The sequence below is a fragment of the Mus musculus genome, chromosome 7 (assembly GCF_000001635.26).
Source record: "Mus musculus strain C57BL/6J chromosome 7, GRCm38.p6 C57BL/6J".
Lineage (NCBI taxonomy): Eukaryota > Metazoa > Chordata > Mammalia > Rodentia > Muridae > Mus > Mus musculus.
In genome coordinates, this window is record NC_000073.6 from 30,957,432 (window position 1) to 30,973,580 (window position 16,149).

The 16,149-nt window shown below is 50.9% G+C and overlaps 1 protein-coding gene across 6 annotated transcripts; it reads right to left on the reverse strand.

Annotated features, from left to right (window-relative positions):
* Positions 1-338: 338 nt before the first annotated feature.
* Lsr (lipolysis stimulated lipoprotein receptor) lies at positions 339-16,038 on the reverse strand. Of its 6 annotated transcripts, NM_017405.2 has the most exons (10): positions 15,649-16,038; positions 14,437-14,781; positions 8,538-8,657; positions 5,380-5,436; positions 4,667-4,813; positions 1,722-1,883; positions 1,544-1,603; positions 1,319-1,450; positions 558-1,189; positions 339-470 (listed from the first exon to the last, which is right to left on the reverse strand). In NM_017405.2, exons 1-10 carry the CDS (start codon positions 15,740-15,742, stop codon positions 435-437), a joined length of 1,785 nt encoding a protein of 594 aa, NP_059101.1. In that variant the 5' UTR covers positions 15,743-16,038; the 3' UTR covers positions 339-434. The 6 variants fall into 6 exon arrangements, with proteins under 6 accessions (NP_059101.1, NP_001157656.1, NP_001157657.1 ...); NM_001164184.1 differs by lacking the exon at positions 5,380-5,436; XM_011250631.3 differs by lacking the exon at positions 339-470 and having other exon boundaries at positions 477-1,189; positions 15,649-16,033.
* Between the last annotated feature and the right edge of the window lie 111 nt (positions 16,039-16,149).

The following is a 16,149-nucleotide window of genomic DNA, read 5'->3' on the forward strand; positions in this document are numbered from 1 at the left end:
CGCGTACACACACATAGGCCCGGGGACTCTACACGGGACCACCACCGGTTGGAACGCAGGCCCGGCTGGAAGGCCGGCAACACGGATGCGGGGCTCAGATCGCCGGGGCACAGGGTTTGAAGACTGTAAAAGTAGGTCGTATAGGAGCCCGGAGGTTGGGGAGCCGGGTTGCGCGCTCGCGCGCTCCCGAAGGCGCATGCGCACGTCGGGGCGGGGCAGGGCGGAGGCGGCAAGGGGCACGTACTCTAGGCGGCTGGCTATGAAGAAGGCTAAAGGCCTGTCTGGCCGCTTCTTTTGCTGGTCCCCCTCCTCTCAACTCGTGCAGCAAAACAAGAGGCTTAGATCTTGTGATCAGGAATTTTATTAGGCTTGGTGAAGAGTTTCATCAATATTCCAATTAAAAAAGTATAAAAGCTACATAACAAAACGTGGGATCAGACGACTAAACTTTCCCGACTCAGGGCCAAATTCTGCAAAGGAGAAAAGAAAAAGTGTTAATTGTACGGGCTGGAGGAAGAGGCGTCCTGAAGATCTGAAGTCAAAGGGTCTAGGCTCACCTTTTTCATCCTCCGCTCCCTCGAGGCCTGCGAGTCAGTCTCAGAGTAAGGCGGAGGTGCTGGGGGATAGTGGCCCTCCTCTTCTTCTTCTTCTTCCTCCCTGTAAACGCGTCTTCTCTCCCCAGCCCCTTTTTTCTTTAAAGCCTCTTCTAAGAGTCGCCCATCATACTGAGGGTCCCGTGACCTGAAGCCAGCATCCCGAGGATCGTGGGATCGCTGACGGGATCTGGGGTCAGCACGTGGATCCCTAGACCTCAAATCATCATAATAGTGGGGATCTCGGGAATGTGGCAAGTCTCTAGGATCGTCGGGGTCATAGAGGTCATCCCGGCTGCGACTTCTCGGAGGTGCATAGGCCCGCCCTCTCCGTCCACTACTTGGGGGAGAAGACCTTCCTGATTCAGTGGAGCCAGGCCGGTTGATGTCATCTAGAGCATCCACAGAGCGGGCCCGAGGCCGCCCAGACCCCCAACCACCCCTTGGCTGTTCTTGAAGGGGTTCCTGCTCCCATGTTCTGGGACTCCGAGGGGAGTGGCGATTCCACTCCTCATCCCTGATGGGTGTGAGGGCAGGAGCCCTGGAAGGCCGAGATCGCCAGTCATCTTCATGGAGGGAGGTTACTTCACTCATGGCTGTAGAGAAGGGAGATATCACTGGTACTAAGACAGGTCCAATCTTGTCACCCATACACTAACACCCTCCCCGGGGAGCACCACAGGCAAGCATGCTTCATCCCCTTTAGACTCAGGTCTGCAGCTCACCCCGTTCCACTCGGCCATTGGGAGGGCCAGGCCGGGAAGGATCGAAGTTGGCTAGCTCCTTCTCCATATAGTATAGGACCCTCATGGAGTCATCTTGCTGGTTAGCCTGGATCCTGTAGCCACTTCGTACTTCTGAAGAGAGGAACAAGGTGATTGGTTTGGGAGGGGATGTGCATGTGAATCAACCCTCCAGGCAACGACCCCTTCAAAATCACAGCATCTTACCTGAAGATACGCTCCCATCCACTTCACGCAGCAGGGGCACCTGGGAGCTGTGGCCACCAACTAATAGAGACTGGTTATCAGTGACACTTGCCATTTGGAGCAGAGTTGGGCACTCCCAATCTCCCATGCTCCCTTCCAGCCCCATCCCACCTCTTGTCTGGATTCCCCAAGGCCTCACCTGAGCTGGTCCTGTCAAAGTCTCCAGGGTACCCATAGGGAGGACGCATGGGAATCATGGCAGGCGGAGGTGGCGGAGTCTTGGCAGGAGAGAGGTGGGTATAGATGCTGGGGGCATAGATGCTTGGCACACCTGAGGTGGCTGCTTTGCCAGCAGCATAAACTGGGAAGGCAGAATGGCATGAGCATGATCAGAAGCTGTGTGGCCCCATGCTGGAATGGGATTCTGGGACATGGTTCTGCCCTCCATACCACCCATGCAGTACTCTAGACTAGGGACACAGCCTTCACCCTACGTTCTATCTGACTTCTCATGGAGTTGAGAACAGCGGTGTACACTGATACATCAGAGGCCCAATCCATACATGGTGGTTTGCCAACAGCTGACAAGGGAAAGATTTCATGTGAAAATCCAGAGCAGTAGTCTGTGTTTGGGTACTAGGACTAAGTGTCTTTCCACTGAACTACATTCCCAACTTCAGCCCCTTCCCCCCTTCTTGAGACAAGGACTCCTAAGTGGCTGAGGAAGAACCCTAAACTCTGTAGCCAAGATAAACCTTGAACTTGAGGTCCTCCTGCCTCAGCCGTCATATAAACCAAGAAGGGCAGGTCTGTATCTAAAGGCATTAGTAGGCAAAGTCACTGTCATTATATAAAGCCCCTGTTCTGGGCTAGCTACTGTCCCCATAAGCTGGGCAGCCTAGCCTGTACTGTGGGAAAGTCAAGTCTGTTGGGTCCATAACATCCTGTCACCTCCCAGATGTAGTAAGTGGAGTAAGGCAGACACACGGGAGCCCCAGAAGTTACCTTGCCTGCACCCTAGAGTAATGCAGTCCCTTGCGGGTTTCTAACTACTGGCCTTACTCACCCGGCTGAGTCTCGCTTGACAGTTCAAGGGTGAACTGTCCTCAGGCTAGAGGCTGGGTGTTCTCCCCATCATTCACATTCACATTCATTGTGTGTGTGCAAGTCAGAAGATCACTTGCAGAAATTTGCTCTCCATCCACCACAGGGGTCCTAGGGATCAGACTTCCGCTGCAGGCTTGGAGCTGCTGCCTTTACTAACTGAACCAACCACCTTACTAGCCCTGGACTTTTTTTTTTTTAAGACTTCCATTTTGTGTGTGTGTGTGTTGGGGGTTGTGGACGTGGATATGTGCATTTGAGTATAGATGCCTGTGGAGGCCAGAGGAATACAATAGCTCTGAAGTGGGAAGTGCTGAACTGAGAATCAAATTCTGGCCCTCTTTATGGGAGCAAGTGTTTTTTTGTTTGGTTGGTTTTTTTGTTTGTTTTGTTTTTAACCACTGAGCTCTTTATTTGCTTTTTCAAGGCATGGTTTCTCGGTGTTACAGCCCAGGCTTGTCCTGGAACTTGCTTTGTAGACCAGGCTAGCTTCGAACGCACAGAGCACCAGGGCCAAAGGTGTGCTCCACCACACCCAGCTAATCTCTCCAGTCTTGAAGGGCTCCAGAGTTTTAAGACCAGCCAGCTTGAGTTAGGAAGACAGTCTTGAAATAAGTAAAAAGAGACCTGGGATATAGGTTAGTGGCAGAGTGCTTGCTAAGCATGCTTGTTCAATACAAAAGTTACTGGACTCTTCTTGGAACCCTACAGGCTTCCTCTAATTTGGGAGCAGAAAACTTAAGTGCTCAGCTCTCTCCACGAGGAGTCCCTTCATTAATTGACTGGCTGGGTTATAATTAGCAGCAGGCTAATACTTCCAATAAGGCAGTAAGGAACTGGGGCAGAGAAGACAGGAAGAAACTCCCATGGGGAAGCACTGGATTCCTAGGTATGTGACAATGGAGTCTAGATGGACCCAGCTCCAGTCTTAGTGCTCACAGCTCCTGGGGTTCTCTATATCCACATCTATAATATGGACCCACAGCCCATGTTAGGACAGTCAGAGCACGGAAGGCTTCTCCTTGAGAGTAGTGGTTCAAGCATACAGCTTGGCTGGTTCATCCTGGCACCTTCACAGTTGTCTCTTAGTGTTTGGAAGCCAAGAAGTTGGGACCCTAATAGAGATGGGAGCCTGGCTTTCAGGTCACACACAGAGTGTACAACAAACCCCCCGACCTGTGTATCAGTTCACAGCACTGTCCAACAGGGGCAGGTGTGGTGCCTGTTATGTGGGTCCCACCAAATGCTATCCACATGCAAACCTCCAAGTTCCTGTTGTGCAGAGCTCTGCTATAACCTCATCAGCCCATCAGGTACCTAGCTGGCCTCCAAGCCCCACTTGGCCCGTTCTCTTCTGTGGGTTATGTACCAGGGTACAGGGGTACCCAGACAGCCTCCCAGGGGGGAATTAAAGGGCACCGAGAGATGGAATTACCCATTTTCTTATCCTCTCTTCCACTGCTTTATGTATCTACGTCTTCATTCTACCCAGTTCCTATTCCCAACCCTCCACAGGTATCCACTTGGATGTGAGGAATATATCTAATACAGAGGCTCTACACAAGATGTGCAGCTTGAGTGGTTGTGTGCTGCTTAGCTTACAAACTTACCTTTCCACGTGAGGTTTATGCTTTGTTTGAGACAGGATCCTGTGTAGCCCAGGCTAGCCTCAGACTTCTACCTTCCTGTGATATTATCTACAATAATATCTTGGAATGTTGGGCATGATTATTTTTGGTGGTCTTGTTTTTGAGCCACAGCCATAAAATTAGCCTCTCAAAGGAAAAACCTCACAAGTTAGGGCTGTAGTTCAGTGGCAGTGTTTGCCTACTATGCACAGGGCCCTTGCTTCAATCCCCAACACAAGAATAAGAGAAGCCTCAAAACACAGGAAATTAAAAGCTAAAGTAAGTGAACAGTGATGGAAAGTAACAGGTTCTACACGGTCTGCTGTGCACACTGCCTTACTCTCCAAATCTGGAAGGCGGGCTAATGTGCCCAGCAGAGTTCCAGTGGGGGTAGCAGGTGAGGGGCACTTACGGGCCTCAGGGCAACAGCACTTGTCTGGGCAGCAGGGACATCTGACATAGCAGCAGCAGGTGTGGGGACAGCACTGGCACCAGCAGATGCCCAGGAGGAGGAAGAAGAGGAGGCTTGCCAGGCAGACCACGACCACAAAGAGCCAATCTGCAGAAGAAGAAGAATGGTCCCTGAGCTGGGTGGGCTGAGGAATAACAGGGATGGACAGGGCCCCCAGTCTTCACAGGGTGCTATGGAGCCAGCGCTGGGACAGGGGACTATCTGCAAAGCTCCTCAGAGAACCTGCAACTACAGCTTGGTTCTCTGTGCCCAAGACTAGGGCATAGCAACAGAGGGATACCCCGGGACAGCCTGCTTCAGTCCCCACATCAGAGACCTTATCTTGAGTTTAAATAGACAGAGCGCAGAGCAAGAGGGAGTCTGGCTGGAGCAACACAAACAGTAGCCTTCAGGAGGGGAAAGAGCCACAGCCCATACCCAGAAGAACACAGCAGGCACCAGTCACTCGAGTCCTTTGCCTATGCCCCAGAACCTCTTCAACCAGCCCAGACCACCCCAAGCCCACAGCCAGGCCACTAGATGTCACAGAATGGGGTAGGTTTAGTGGAGGTCTCCAGCGAGAAGTAGTTAGGGGGGTAGGGAGGGTAACTAGAAACAGAAGCAGTCTATGGGGGGGGGGCAAGAGAAGCCCCACCAGGGATTCCACCCCATACCTTCCAAGGGCCCCGCCCGAAAACCAGGTAGGAGCTCAGGGGCTTCTGAGGTCCTGCCTGGAGGGACAAAAAAAGAAAACAAGATTATGTTGGCCATCGCCAGCCCAAGCCACTGCCCTTAAGACCAGCTAGCTTCAACTGGTCAGTGGAAAACATGTCCCAAACAGTAAAGGAGACAATGGTGACTTAGGACAGTCCAGGCCAGAGGTGTATACCGTCCACCTTGCCACAGGAGCCCCATCACATACACCATGGATGCTAAGGGTTTGACCTCAGCCTGGCACTCCATCTCTCCCACGTACACAGGTCCTCTTAGGCGAAGTATGTGAACCCTAGAGCCCACCAAAAAGTTATTCTTTTAAACAGTCTCACACTGTAGTTCAGGTTGGTCTTGAACTTGAAGCGATCCTGCCTCAGTCTCCTGAATTCTAGGATTATAGGCATGAGCCACCCCTCAGGGCTCAAAATGAGGAACTTTGGGCAACTTAGGGCTACAAGGGGAATCTGTGGCTACTTGTAGGTTTGCCCATACTTCAGTGAGTGGCCCCATACCCGTGAGCACAGAGTCAATAATAACTGGACTCAGTAGGCTATTAAAAAAAAAGAAAAAAGGAATGAATTTGGAAGGGGAACATGTTCGGGGTATCTGGGGCAAGTTGGAGGTAGGGAGTGGGTTATGTACATGCATGTAACCAAAACATACCTGTATGAAATTATCAAAGAATAAACATTAAAAGTTAAATAGTAAAGTACAAAGAAATGATACCAAGTATATCACAATGAATTCTTTATAGTGACACAATTGTAAAATACAATGTATCTATTTTTGAAGTGCTTGGGCTTGAACCCAAGACCTCATTAATGCTAAGCATGTACTTCACTACCCAGCTACACTCCAGCCCACAGTATTATTTTCAGTGGAGTAAAGGGCCATGAAGGCACATTAAAATCATAGATGGACCTGGTTCCGTGACCCAGGAAGATCTGAGTTCTGTTCACAAATCAGGTCACACACGTAAGTTTCAAGACCCTTCTCTAGGGCATGGTAGAGGCCCTGTGCCCAACAAGCATTGTATCGGGAGAGTGTGCATATACACACAAATTCACACTCACACTCCACACCAATACGTGCCCTTGGCAGCTGGGCGTGGCGGTGTATATCTCTAATCCCAGCACTTGGTGGGTGAGGCAGGAACACTAGGAGTTTAAAATAGCCTTAGCTACATAATGAATTGAAGGTTACATGGGACTCTGGCTCACAATAAACAAGAAACAAAAACTTCCTTCAAGAAGCCAAAACTTTGTATCATGACAGTAGGTATACTCCCTCTTCCTTGGAGAGCACAGCTGGGTTTTGCACAGGCTCCCTCCCTCACACACCAACACTACCACCTTGATAACTACCATCTCCCAGTTGAATTATCTTGGGATTTTAAAAGCTTCTGAGTTTCAACAAGTTGTAGTGACACGTGCTATAATTATAATCTAAGCACTCAAGAGGGTCGAGATACTGGGGATACGGGGGTTGCCACTTTAAGCCAATTTGGGCTATACAGCGAGACCCCATTTAAGGAAAAAAAAATCCTAGTTCAATTTTAATACTAAAAACAACTAGGTAGAAACTACAAACATGGCACAGAATTCATGAGGTCCTCAGTGGTTCCAAGAACTGCTGAAAGTACATGCCAACGGAGGTCCCGAGGTCATCGGAGGGACGACCCCACCATTTGCCCTTTGGGCTGTGGCCTGAGCCCTCTGGACCTGTTCCCACCAGGCACTTGTTTACATATGAGGATGGCACTGCACGGCTGAAGCTTCTCTGGCATCCAGCACATGGCATGAAAGACTACAAGCTGGCTTCTGACTGGCCCAGGCAAGGAAGCCACCTGGCCAGACTGGAGACCCTGAGGACGCTCTACCCTACCCCTGTCACATTTTAGACACACTCAAAACTTTCACACACTGCTTAAGTCGCCTACAACCGTTCCCCCCCACCCCCCGGGGCAAAAGACAAATTTGTGCTTGGACAAGGGACTCAGGGTATACTGTGACCCTGGAGATGTGGCAGAAGGTAGGAAGGTAGGTCCAACCTCAGGTATATAGCTAGACTTCCAGAACCAGAATACATTGGAAATATTAAAAAGAAAATTCCCCTCTACTCCCTTTTTAAACAGCTAGCCTACGCTAGCTAGAAAGTCACTGTGTAGCTCAGATGAGCCTGAAATTCAGTGTAGCCTAGGTCATTCTGAAAGGGACTATGTGGCTCAAGATTGGCCTAGAACTTTTTTTTTTAAAGGTGTATTTATATGAGTACACTGTAGCTGTCTTCAGACACCAGAAGAGGGCATCGAATCCCATTACAGATGGTTGTGAGCCACCATGTGGCTGCTGGGATTTGAACTCAGGACCTCTGGAAGAGCAGTCAGTGCTCTTAACCGCTGAGCCACTTCTCCAGCCCCTGACCTGGGGCTCTTGATTGTATTGACTCAGCCTCTCAAATGGGCCACCACCCTTTCAAAATATGTGACTTTAATAAACATGTACAGACTTGTTTTCTTGCTGTTATCTCCTCAGTGACAATATAACAACTTGCACTATAACATACTTTTTATCAGGTATTCTAAGTAGCCCTGGACAGTGAAAAGGTTACTGATTTCATGTGAGCAGGCCACTACTTTCCATAGGGACCCAAAACAACAGACCCCCACATCAGGGAAGTTCTTACTACCAATTAACTCTGCCCAGGGTCTCTCTATTTTGTAGCTCTGTCTGTCCTTGAACTTGCTATGTAGACTGGGCTGGCCTCAAACTCAGAGATGCACCTGCCTCTGCTTCTGCCTCCAAGTGCTAGGATTAAAAGCATAAGCCGCCACGCCTGCCTCCGTGTGGTTTAGAACCAGAGACTGGCTAGAGGTAGATTCCTCAGCTCACTCTAACTTTGATTCTGGCTGGTTTACAATGCCTGAGATTTAGGAACGGTCCTATCTGGGGTGCAGGGCATGGAGAAGCCCAAGTGACTGGCAGTGCCGCAAGGGAAGGAGCAAAGCAGGCGACAGGGCCCAGCTGGATGACAGAGGGTGGACACACAAGAGTGGACAAAGGGCATACCAGCTCCCGCTCCCCTGCTCCCAGCGCCCTCTGAGCCCAGCCTCACTCACCAAGGACAATGAGCTCTGCGTACGCCTCGTTGTTCCCATCCAGATCTTGGGCTGAGACCACGGAGCAGTAATACACTCCACTGTCTCCCCAGGCCGTCTGCTCGAAGGTCAGGTCAGCATCTGGGTCAGGAGGAGACAGTGTAAAGGCAGCTCAGGGAGGGTACTCTTAAGATCATCAGGGGCTGAGCCCCCTACATCTTAAGGAGGGATCAAAAGTAAATCATTGGTTGGGGCTGGAGAGATGGATCATCAGTTAGGAGGCCCTTGTTGCTCTTGCTAAGGACCCAGGGTTCAGCTCCCAGGACCCGCATGATGCTAACGACCATCTCTAACTCCAGTTCCAGGGGATCCAATCTCCTCCCTGACATCCCCAGGCACCAGGCAGGCACAGACATAAACAGGCAAAAAACCACTTATACCCAGAAATAAGTATCAAATCATTAGGTTTTCTTTGTTTGATACAGTATCTCACTCTGTGTCCCAGGCTGGCCTTGAACCGAAAAACCCTCCCACTTCAACTTGCCAAGTGCTGGGATTTCAGACAAGTACCTACCAGCTAAAGTGAAACCATTCATCCAGGAGCACACTACTTTTTATGTACTATTCTGTCTGGGTGCTCGTCACAGTGGCACAGGTTGCTCATCCTGCACTCAAGAGGCTGAGGCAGTGTATTCTCAAGCTGAACAACAGTTTGGGCTATGTACTATGGTCCTATCACAAAATAAAGAAACATGGGCTAGGCCTGGGGCTCAGTGGTAGAATGCTCGCCTAGCACACAGAGTGCCTGACTTAGATCCCCAGGACTGACATAAAACAAAGAAACCCAAACCAAGTCTAGGAGGTGAACATAACGATCATTGTGGTTTTGGGGGTGAGACATCTGGTGTGGAGCAATGACATAATCCAGCCAGTGGTGGGGACAGTCTGCCTCCAGAACCTGTTGCTTTCATCCTAGACACTTGCTTCTTACCAAGCCAAGTCTGATCTCCCATCATCAGGCCTTGAGGGTGGTGTGCAAAGCTAGGCAACCAAGCTAACTAGGCCAGATCCCAGATAGGAGATGCCTGCGCACCAAGGAGTGGGTGTGGGAGAGCCAGCGACACTCCCAGATACTCCCAGTTTCAAGCCCATCTCCTCCTTTTCAGTCCCCACATTCCAGGTCAGTCCCAGGGCTTGGGGACGCTCTGGTCTGAAGCAGCCCCAGGCAAGGTGCCTGCTAATTACACCACTAATGAAAGTCTTTTAGCACATCCGGTTTCCTCTATACTCCTCAGGCCCTAATTAGTTAGATCCTTTAATCAACCTAGCAAGGCCGGGACAGGGAAGCCTCTGTTTTAGAGACTCTATCTTAGTGTCTTAGCCAACAGAATCCCAGAGGGTCATAACCTTGGTCTTCTCTGCCACAGGCTCCTGATGGCCTGCCTGCCGCCACCTGATCCCATGGGCCCAGGAGCCTGTATGACAACCTGCCCACCACACCCATGATAGCAGTTAACTTTGGGTGCCTAAATCCGTGGTACCCACTGAGACACCAGCTATTAAGCGCTAAGGCTTCCTGAGAAAGCAAGCCCTTTCCAGACTCTACCCAGATCATGCAAGCACAGTCCCCAGGCCCGCAAAGCCCTCAACAGGTTCTCTGGATACTAGCTAGTCAATGTCACCCCCACGATCTCAGTGGCCTTCAGCTCATCTTTTGTGTCCCTCCAGGTAGGTTCCTTTGGTTAGTCAGGCTTAAACCTGGAGAAGCACCCCCTGGCTACCTCAACTTCCATCTCCTGCCCACTGAAGCTGTTCGTTCACCCTGCTCCCATGCTAATTCTGTCTTCACCTCTGACAAACATTACGGCAGAAGAACGGAGTCAGCCTCAGCCAACTCTGATTCTGTGGAAGGCTGTCCCTCTCCTTAGCTTTGCATTGCTTGTCCCAAGATTCTAGCCACCTGGTTATCAAATAAACACCAGATCTATTCATGCGGCATTCAACATGGCTGAGGGTATGGCGGCAGATGTCTCCAGCTCTGGGGAGGTTAAGGTAGAAAGACAGAAAGCTTGAAGCCAGCCTGGACTACAGTGAGATCACCTCAACCCCTGGACCGCAATGAACAAAAACCAGAGAATGCACTGAATATTCTAGGAAGCGTGTAACGAACCCTCCTTAGAAAGCAGAGATTCTCACAGTGTGGCAGGGGGTGGGGTGGGGGTGGGGGTGGTACCCTGGAGTTCCCTGGCCCTTGCAGGGGATCCTAAGGCCACACTTATTTTACAGCCTTCCCCCTCAACCTCTCAGGAACGTTCAAAAGAGTTTTCCATGTGACATGTGACCTCATAGCCGACCAAAGCTGCTTGGAAAATCTTGCTTCTACTGCGCTAGGCCAAGGAGACACATAAAATTAAAAAACAATGCCACCTCTTACTTCATTTAAATAATTCTTTTTTTAGTTTTGGATTTTTTTTTTTTTCATAAAAGGTATGTTCAGTTCTTTGGCTGATTTTCTCTTTTGAGACTGGCTGGCCTAGAACTCAGGGTAGTTTGTTAACTATAAAAACAAAAGTTTGAGCCAGATGTGGTGGCACAGATGTGATGGCACAGATGTATTAACCCCAGCACTTAGGAGGCTGAAGCATGAGACTGTGAGTTCAATGCCAGCCTGGGCTGCAGAGTGAACTCCTGGAGACACCAAAAGCTCGCAGAGTTCTTCAGTAGTCAGACAGTTCAGAAGTCCTGAGAAGATTCTAGAACCTTCCTGGAGTTAAAACACGTATTGCCTATCAAATGGTGAGGAGCAGTGTAAAGGGCAATGCCCTAGGAGTGACAGCAAGTGCCAGGCATGGAAGCGGGGGCTGCACAGCTCTGGGAAAGCTGCCCGGGGTAACCTTGGCGAGGCAAAGACTACTCCCAGCCCAAGGTCAGGCTTCAAGCCGTTGTTGATTGCGGTTGTGTTATGCACAGATCCCCCTCTATCGTAGACACCAGCCTTTCACAGAACCCTTAAGACTGCCCTAAATATTCCTGTTTTTTTTCTGCTGCACTGCTCTCTGAACTCATGACTTCCCACTTAGGTGTCTACGGTCCAACAGTGGGTGTCGGGTGTTGTGAACTGGAGCACTGCTCTTGTAGGACCAAGATGCTCAATGTTCAAGGGGACCCGGGACCTACGGGTTGGTTGGTAGGAAAGCTCTTTGGCTGTGGTGCTCACCCAACTGTTCTTCTCCTATGGGCCTATGGTTTTCATTACTCCTTCCTGACCTCTCCCAAAGCCGAAGGCGTGAACAGGAACCCCCTGCCATGGGAAATGATTACATAGGCCAGACATTAAAACCAGGGACCTCCAGGACCAGATCTGGGCCTTGCTATATTGTACTTGGCCCGTCAGATGTTTGCAGAACCCATGAAAAGGGAGGCTTTCCGGCTTCTTTTGATCACTCCTGAGGCCTGGGCCCACCTCCTTCCTGTGGGGCACACCCTGTTCCTGGTCCCTGCTGGCCCCCAAGATCACAGGGGCTGGACAATGATTCCATGTGTGAGGTGAGAGGCCAAGATACACCAAGATACTCCAGTGGGAACAGAGCCTGGCCTATGTCCTGACTCCTTATTTACACACAGTAAAGGGATGCCTCATGATTTCAGAGGCCCTCAGGGTCCTGTTCAGACAGCTCAGAATGGGGTCAAGGGGGTTGGGGGGGGGAATAGCTCCAAGCAGCCGGCGGAAGTTAACACTAGGCCCTCTGCTATAATAACCCACAGCTCCCAAAGCAAGAGGAGTGGAAAGGAGACCCTGGGAGATGGGTATCTTTTTTTTCTATCAGCCATTCAACCATACTAGACAGGCACTGTACCACCCGGCTACATCCTAATCCTCTTTTCACTATTGGAGACAAAGTTTCACTAAGTGGCCCATGATGGCCTTGAACCTTGAACTTCTACACATATGCATACATACCCCTGTCTCAGCCTCCTGAGTAGCTGGGGACAGGTTACACTTACTTTCACTCTTAAAAAGTAGGAGAGCAGGTGGCCTCTGGGATACTAACCTCTTAAATACTTTGTCCTTAAAGCTGAAGAGAAGGGAGGCTCTCTTGGCTACTGGAACTTAAGTACCACTACTGAGATAAGCCAGCTAGAAGGCTGTGGGCTATGAGGTTTCCCCCAGGATATATCCTGACGAACATTATTGAGTTTTGCACATCTAGTTGCAGGCGGCCTTCAAGGACTTCTCTGTATTGATGATGTCCTGATCATTATTAGGCCCAGTGGGAGTTCCCAAGAAGCCCGCTCTCTCCCCAGCTTCACAGGCAGCGGAAGCTTAGAGCTGAGTTTCCATGGGGATTCAAGGCAAGTCTGATCCCTTGGGACCCTGCTTTTCACCTGCGCCCTGCCAGGGACAGAGGGAACATTCTACAGTCAAGAGCCACCCGCTTCCTGTGCTCCCACACAGAATTAAAACCAATCATGTAAGGCAAATCCTGGACACCTCCATTTACCCAGGGAAACCTGCATCTTTGGCTCACTGCTGTCTCTATGGCTTTCCTCCATCCTTGGGATTCTTCAAAAATCATGCTGGCGAAGATGGCGCACCCAGTCATTCCACACATCACCCAAAGCTATTTTCTTCGTAGCTTGTAAAAACTATCTGAAATCTCCAAAACCTTTTTTTTTTTTTTTTAAATAAACCCCTGAGCTAAGCACTTATGTAGCCAGACTGGCCTCCAACTTGCTACATAGCTGAAGGTGGTTTTAATGCGTTATCTACTTCCACCTTCCCCATGCTAGGATCAGAGGTGTGCCCGCTCTTCCTAGGTCTTCTCACCGCCAGTCTCACTTCTAGAAGGCAACCTGGGGCAGAGACAGGGTCTGGGCTATTCTACTCACCACCCTTTTCTAAATGCTTCTAAGAGCACCAGGGACACAGTCGATCCTTGACAAACATCAAGTCAGTGGCTATGGACATAACTCAGTAGTAGAGCACCAGCCTAGAATCCTACCCCCACCCCACCCCCCGAAGGGTTGGGGGTGAGGTTCAGTGGTAGAGCCCCTGCCCAGGATCCCCCAGAGAGGGGCTGGGGACGTGGCTTAGAGGTAGAGCTAGCCATGTAACTCTATCTAGGACATGACAAGCCCTGAGTTCCATCCATATCTAGTACCATTAGAGAACAAAAAGAAAGAAAGAAAGAATGAATGAATGAATGAATGAATGATTGGAGACTGGGTCTACAGTGGTGGCATTCAAACTCAGCTGTTAACTTCCAGCAAGACGCTTGACTCTAGGGACCTCTGAAAAAAATGACAATAATAGAATGGAGTTACTCAATTACTGTGTGGTCTATCTGAGCTAACCCACTCCAGGCCAAACTAAAGCAGGCCTTGGGTCTCACTGCATACAGCTGGTCTTGAACTCAAGATCCTCTGCCTCAGCCCTGCAAGTGCTGCGGTTATAGGTTTGCTATAACAGCTGGTTAAAGTATTACTTCTTATTGCTGGCAATTTAGTATTATAAAGGAAATCCTCACTTTAATCTCTACTCAGTTTTTGTTGTTCTATCTGCAAGCCTTTGACACTGTGTATTTAGTCCGTCTCCTTTATAACACCCTAAACTCTGTAAGAGGGTTATTTGATGGTTTTATTTCTATGTTCCCAGAGCCTAGAACAAACTTGGTATACAGTCTGGGCTTTATTGTAGGATAATGGGATGGAAGGATATAGATGGATGGATAGGTGATATGTGGGTAGATGGATGTGTGGGTAGGCAAGTGAATGGATGCATGAATGTGTGGATGGGTGAGTGGGTGGCCAGGTGGGTAAATGGAAGGATCCCTTCCTTCATCGGCCCATTTAGGACAGGACCCTCAAACAGTCTCACTCCCACCACCCACAGAGCCTCCTCCCGCCTTGCCCCACATACTTCCTGTGATGGTGATTCTCCTGCCCTGGTAGTAGTCTCCCAGGGTCACAGCATTGCCCTGTTTGGTGGCCACCACCCTGACAGTGCGTACGCTGTCCTGGCACTCCACATAGGGGTTGTAGCCGGGGTTGCCAGCCGCCAGCTGGGCGTTGAGCTGGTTGTCCACGCTGGCAGGGGAGAAGGCGTCGGCAACACGGTCCCGACAGAACGACTTATACTTCCAGATCACGATAGGGGCTGTGAGGGTATTGCTCATCTGGTAGGTGCAGTGTAGTGTCACTGGCTGGAACAGGATCACTACGTGGTAGGGGTCAGGCACGGTCACCTGGATGGCACTGGCACGGTCTGAGAAGAAGAGTATAGTCAGCAGGGATAGATAAACCCAGGGAGGTACCACAACAGCAATGAGCCACACCACTTAGACAGTATATGCAGTCTTTCAGAGCACCTAGCATATTGTTCCTTAATCCCCGAGACTGGCGAGGCAGATCTGATAATCATGCCCATTTTATACACCTCCGGGGCTGAAAAGTGGTAAGTATGTAGCCATCCGGGCTAGGTCCCTAGAATATTCTGTCCACATCCTCCTACCCAGAGACTCTTCAAAATGCACATCCAAATGTAGATGGAACCCCTAGGCCCCCACTTAAGCTAACATTCAACAATCTAGGCGGAAGATGACTTAAGGTTCAAAAGTCCATTCTACAGATACCAGGGATGTAGGTGGGGTGGGGAGTCCCCAATTCCACACCCACTCCAAGCCAGGGCACTGTTTCTCGAGCTCTTGGCCTGATCCAGTCCGGGAATGACCTCTCCCCGTTACCCCAACACTTAGAAATCTTGAGGTGCGTCCAAGATCCCAATGGCAGGCCTATCTCACGATCGGGAGGCCTTGCTCCTGACCACAAAGGGTCCCCTTCTCCATACAGCGCTCAGCCTTAAGATCCCCAGAGTTTTCACTTCCTGTTATCTCCGACAAAGGCGGAGGACCGGACTGGGCGCCACAAGAAACTCCCTTCCTTGGGCACACAGGGGTCTCCTCAACCAGGCGGGTTCTGGAGATCTTTAATCTGCACTCCCGCACCAACCATCACTCACGACTCCCCACCACTTGGTTTCGGGTCCTCCAAGGCCGGTGAGAACCACAGCCCTCCATCCACCTCCGGTAGCGCCCTCCCGCCGTCCCACAGCACCAGGGACCCCAATCCTTACCTGGGCAGTAAATGATGAGAAAAAGACACACGAAGATCGTGGTGGCCGGGTGGGAGCCAGGCGCCCCAGCACACGCGCTGGCCGCCGGCGCCATCGCGGCCGTCTAGCAGCGACGGTGCCCGCGCGTCCCCTCCCAAGTATCCAGAGAGTAGGGGGCGCGGCGAGCACCAGGGCCGAGAAGGGTGCGTGCTGCGCCCGGCCCCTATTCCAAGTCCATTTTCCTCGCACTGGGGGAGTTCTAACCTACAAAATGAACTTGGACGAAGCTCATGCCTTCGGCTTCCCGAAGACAACTGACCCGGCGCGCGGTGGCTCTCTGGGTCACTCTACCCCCTGCGCACTCCCGGGAATGGAACCGCCCAGGTACACAAGGGTGGGAGCCCGGGGGCTGGACTTGGGGGTGGGCGGCGGGGGCGGGCCTTGCGGGCCTCCCTCCCCGGAAGTGGGCTGACTCAGGTGCGCTCCTGCCTCCAGGGCCTGAACCAAGTGACCGCTTTGCCA

Excerpts from the sequence above, each read along its gene's own strand:
- Lsr (XM_011250631.3), bottom strand. The coding sequence starts at position 15,742 with ATGGCGCCGGCGGCCAGCGCGTGTGCTGGGGCGCCTGGCTCCCACCCG. Across the intron at positions 5,437-8,537 it reads CGCAGAGCTCATTGTCCTTG|GCAGGACCTCAGAAGCCCCT; the intron begins GTGAGTGAGGCT and ends TTGTCCCTCCAG. Across the intron at positions 4,814-5,379 it reads TCGGGCGGGGCCCTTGGAAG|ATTGGCTCTTTGTGGTCGTG; the intron begins GTATGGGGTGGA and ends CTTCTTCTGCAG.